The 4,924-nt window shown below is 33.2% G+C and overlaps 1 protein-coding gene across 1 annotated transcript; it reads left to right on the top strand.

Moving 5' to 3' along the window:
* The first annotated feature begins 1,530 nt into the window (after positions 1 to 1,530).
* Positions 1,531 to 3,930, top strand: LOC21399110 (protein disulfide-isomerase LQY1, chloroplastic). The gene is made up of 5 exons (XM_010106137.2): positions 1,531 to 1,886; positions 1,975 to 2,058; positions 2,200 to 2,251; positions 3,047 to 3,203; positions 3,605 to 3,930. The coding sequence occupies exons 1-5, from the start codon at positions 1,707 to 1,709 to the stop codon at positions 3,624 to 3,626; spliced, it is 495 nt and encodes a 164-aa protein (XP_010104439.1). The 5' UTR covers positions 1,531 to 1,706; the 3' UTR covers positions 3,627 to 3,930.
* Positions 3,931 to 4,924: the final 994 nt, after the last annotated feature.

The following is a 4,924-nucleotide window of genomic DNA, read 5'->3' as shown; positions in this document are numbered from 1 at the left end:
AATATTTCACTGAAAACACAGATTTATTGGTGGTGGAGTAAGTAATCGATTGCTTGTTTTCATAACAATCATAATAGTCTCTAACTTGGGATTAAAACTCTTGCCATTTTTGAAGAATAACAGCATATCATGATTCAGAAAAATATTGATTATCCAACTGTCTAAATCTGTTGAACTTTCATTCTGTTTAAACAATTCAATGCGTAAAGAGACCATTTGGGCTCAATTTCAATCAACAGTGGTAGTGGATTCTAGAGTAAGTCTAAGCAATATAAAGTAGTAGTTAGCTCTTTATCAGCACAAAATGAAGGTTGTTAGCTCTTTGTTATCCAGTAGCTTTCTCAACAAATCGTATTTGTAAAACTTAATATTAAAGAAGGAAACAAACAATTAAGAAAAACCAGAACAAAAACCAATTTATAAGAAAATGCGCTAAGATACAAGAAAAACTCCTTATGCGATATAATATAATTTAAAGTACGCAAAACTTTACAAAGATGAAAATTAATGAACTGTGATCATATATCAATGTGAGTGGCAAAATGTTACCGAGTCTTGATGCCACAATAATTACAGAATATGGCAAGCGTGCTATTGAGATGCATTCACACAACCTCCACTGCAAGGGCTTTGGATGATCCATTTTCCCCCCATAGTTTTAGACTAATTGAATGCACAACTATGCTTCGGGAAGATAGGCATGAGATTCAAGTTTGTTTGTTTGTTTGTTTTTTCTATTATCTTAGATATAGATCTTCCAAATAAAAAAGAGATAACAAAAAAAAAAACAAGTCATTATGTTTATTAAAATGTGAAAATCCATCGTATATATATTTTTAAAAAAGTTAAGATTAACCGCTATATTTTTAATCACATAAAATTCACTTTTGACGTCAAATTTATTCTATATTAGTTATGTGAAATGTCATTATAACCCATCAACAAGAACAAATTAGTTAAGGGAAATGTCATCTATACCCTCCAAAAATGAAGTCATGGTGCTAGGAGAAAAAACTACAAAAACATTAATAAAATTGGTCTTAAATTTTTCTGACATTTGAGAATAATCAAATTTGATTTTTCTTTAACTCAATAATTATGATATGCTCAACAAAGTTGTCCTTAATATTAAACATAACTTATTTTATGCAAACAAAAATATCTTTTTTCACATAGTTAATTTTTACTAAATTTAAAATTAGAAGTGATTGAAAAAAAAAAAAAAAGGGATAACTTCAATATTCTTAAAATGCAAAGTTTATTGTATTATGATTCCATAAGATAGATACTTGAATTCAATTTTGGTAAATTCTCTCTTTACTTGGGCCATCAAGCCCATTCGAGATAGATGGGCTGGAGACTTAGAATACTGGGCCTAGGCCTACAGTCCAAAGAGCCCACTTATGATCCACGTGGAAGACAAACTGTTATGTTTTGTGGTAGACAAAAGTCGTCCAACTGTCTGGTTGCTAGAAACTCCGAGGGTCGAGCCGACCCCACACACGACATATCCAAATCCCCAACTCTCCTCTGCTTCCAATCTTTTTCGGTGGTTTTTCTTCAGTGAAATGCTTATCTCTCGCCTTCTGAACGGGATTCTTCTTTGTCCTTCACCTTCCCTCTTCTTCTTGAAACCTCACCACTAAAACAACGTCTAATCAACTTACCTTAATTATAAATAAAAATAAAAATAAAAAATAAAAAAAATGTCAATAGCTCCCTCACTTCCCCGCTTACACTCTCCATTTCTCTCTTGCCCACTAAAGCTTTCCACCACTAATTCCTCTTCTTCTTCTTCTTCTTTATGTCATTCCAAAAAGTTTGGAAGAAATCAGCGTTCACCGTCGTCTTATCCGTCCATTAGAGCAGATCTTGATCAAAACACGGTTATTCTTCTCACTCTTTTTCTCGCTCTCTCTCTCGCCATATACATTCTTTAAGAATTCGTAATTTAGAAAATTGGGGTTTACACAGGTAGTGGCAATATCAGTTGGGCTCGTTAGTGTTGCAGTTGGTATTGGCATCCCTGTCTTCTACGAAACCCAAATTGATAATGCTGTGAGTATATTTTCCTTTCCGTTTATTTTTTGTTTATTTTTTTTGTTTGTTTTTGTTTTTCCTTCCTCCGTCTTATTTATTTCTTAAAGGGCTTGACTTTTAAGTGCTGAAGTTTAAGAATGAGGCTTAACAATGGTGCAGGCGAAGCGGGAGAACACTCAGCCCTGCTTCCCATGCAGTGGATCAGGCGCACGTAATGTTTTCTTCTCCTTTTGTTGATTGTTATTATCGCAGAATATTTGCTATAGTTTTTCCCCCCCCTCATTTGCGTACAGTCCTTGTGTAATGTACTATTGTTTTCCCAGCGCAAAATTCAAGTCATTTATGGTATCCCGGAAAATACTCATTAGTCATTAGTGTGAAACCTAATCAGTTATGAGGTGACTGCTAATTATCTCTGGAAATAGTAATAGTTTTGTAAATTAACATCTCATTCTACAATTGCTTAATTAATTCTTAGTGTCCTAATTTTTTACTAACGAGGGCAACAAAAGGGAAGAAAGATAAGAATTCACAAAAAAGATTTATAAGTTTGAAAGCTACGTCCATTTTGAGCTGTTGCAAAATTTCACCTATCGGGGCGATAATTGCGCTCCACACACTTAACAGGCTACTTAGACTTGCTAATTGTAAAAACCGTTAAAATAGTATTAGGCTTTCAGTACGCGGTTCAATTGTATGTAATTTGGCATTCCAACATGTTAGATAAGTTAATAATGTCTACATATATAGTAACTTCCAAAAGTCTTTTTGCAAACTAGAAATCTAGTTGTCCTGTTTAGCTAAAGAAAAAGGGAAAACAAGAAGAAGAATCTAAGCCAGTCTATGAAGGGGGAGCATAGTTATTCAATTTACATATTCAAATTTGATGCAAAACTTCTGGTTAACACCAATAACCTCTGTCATATGTTTGTTTATGATATTTTGCCTTTTCTGACTATTGATTGTGTCTAACAATTGCTCGTGAAAATTGATTACACTCTACCAGAGAGATGCAGATTTTGCATGGGAACTGGCAATATTACAGTAGAACTCGATGGTGATGAGAAGGAGGTCTCTCGCTGCATCAACTGCGATGGCGTTGGTTCTTTGACATGCACGACATGTCAAGGTTCTGGAATTCAACCACGATACCTTGATCGGAGGTATGTAATTTCTGATTTTATCGTTCTCCTACAACCAAAAGGAGAAAAAGAAAAAAACTGAAGCAATTGTTGCTAATTTTTCTTTGTACGATGATCATTTTGGTTAGATGTTTCGGTTATGCCGTGATTGGAGGCATGATTAATCAGCAATGAAAATGTAGAGTACCTTCTAACGAAGATAACTAGAGTAACCATAGATTTTGTACTTGTTAGGCATTTGTCATTGCAACTCAGTTTCTTTGAACAGCATTTAGCTTTTGTTCATAAAATCACCTTGTAAGAGTGATCACAGTAGATGTGTCAGCTATAGATCCTAGAGAGAGAGTGAGGCTGCAGAAACTTGGAACTCCAAACTTTTTTTACTATATGGTTGACGTGAATGTGCATTTTGTTTTTGACAGAGAGTTCAAAGACGATGACTGAAGTGCAAGTCCACAAGAAGCAGACAAACGTGCAAACGATAGAAGAAGTCAGCTGTTTTTGCCCCGTTGTTATACATCTATTCTACAATGTATAAATTGTTTATATGCATTTCCTTTGGCGATCTAACTAATTTATCTTCGCTGCTTTTTCCTTTAATAAAAAAATAAAAGAAAAGAGTGCCTTTTTGGAATTGGGTTTCTACTTCTTGGCAAAGAGTGCCTTTTTGTAATAATGTAGTTTTGTTTGTTTTGTTTTTTTTTTCCCCCCTAAAAAAGAGTATTGCCGGATTTAAGTGGCATGGTCAGGCGCCTTAAGAGATTTCATCACTTCCTCGTTTAAGGCTCGTAGTTATTTTTCAGGTGATTTCACGAGTGCCACATTATAAACCAAATGGTTTAAATTGTTTGTTGAAGTAATTGAGTCCATTTGGTTCATAGATTTGAAAAGTAGTTTGAATTTATGAAACTAACACATGTCATTGTGAGCCAAGTTTATTGTTTAAGGTAATACAAGAGATGGTTTTCCAATAGGCCATCGTTAGTGGTTGTATTTAACACAGATCCAGTTTTGTTTTAGGTTTTGACGATTAAAATTTATTTTATTTCAAAGAAAACCCAATGAATGCAACCAAAAAAAAAAAAAAAAAAGTATTGAATGTATAATTGTGTCCATGGACGTGATACATTTCTAATCTGTAATTTAATTAGACACAGAAAATACTGAAGGCACATTATTTGGCACACAATGTTTCAATGTTTGGTTGAGAATTTTTGGGGGGCGTTTGGTATGCGGGAATCAGTAGGAATCATATTCCCAGGAAAGTGACGGAGGGTAATATAATTTCTAGGAATAATACATTACTGTGTTTGGTTCCATATAGGAATCTTTTTCAAATTCTCAGAAATATTACATTACTGTATTTGGTTGTTCGCATGGAAGAAGATTCACTGTTTGTGAGGAGTTCTCTTCTGGGTTTTTGTTGTCACGGTTTTTCGTGGGATGTTTCGACTTTCGACCTTGGAAGTTCAGGGGTAGAGATCCCTCTTTGCGACAGTAAAAGGCATAATAATAATAATAATAATAATAATAATAATAATAATAATAATAATAATAATAATAAGAGTAATAATAATAAGAGTAATAATAGTAATAACAGTAATAGTAGTAATAACAGTAATAATAGTAGTAACAATAATAATAGTAATAGTAATAATAGTAGTAACTGTAATAGTAATAACAGTAATAGTAATAAGAGTAATACTAATAATAATAATAATAATAATAATAATAATAATAAT

The sequence above is a fragment of the Morus notabilis genome, unplaced genomic scaffold (assembly GCF_000414095.1).
Source record: "Morus notabilis unplaced genomic scaffold, ASM41409v2 Scaffold550, whole genome shotgun sequence".
Taxonomy (NCBI): Eukaryota; Viridiplantae; Streptophyta; class Magnoliopsida; order Rosales; family Moraceae; genus Morus; species Morus notabilis.
This window is presented reverse-complemented; position numbering and strand designations above follow the sequence as displayed.

Bases quoted from the DNA above. Each gene is read 5' to 3' on its own strand.
- LOC21399110 (XM_010106137.2), top strand. From the start codon at position 1,707: ATGTCAATAGCTCCCTCACTTCCCCGCTTACACTCTCCATTTCTCTCT. The intron at 2,252-3,046 runs GTAATGTTTTCT...ACACTCTACCAG, and splicing joins ATGCAGTGGATCAGGCGCAC to AGAGATGCAGATTTTGCATG. The intron at 3,204-3,604 runs GTATGTAATTTC...TGTTTTTGACAG, and splicing joins CCACGATACCTTGATCGGAG to AGAGTTCAAAGACGATGACT.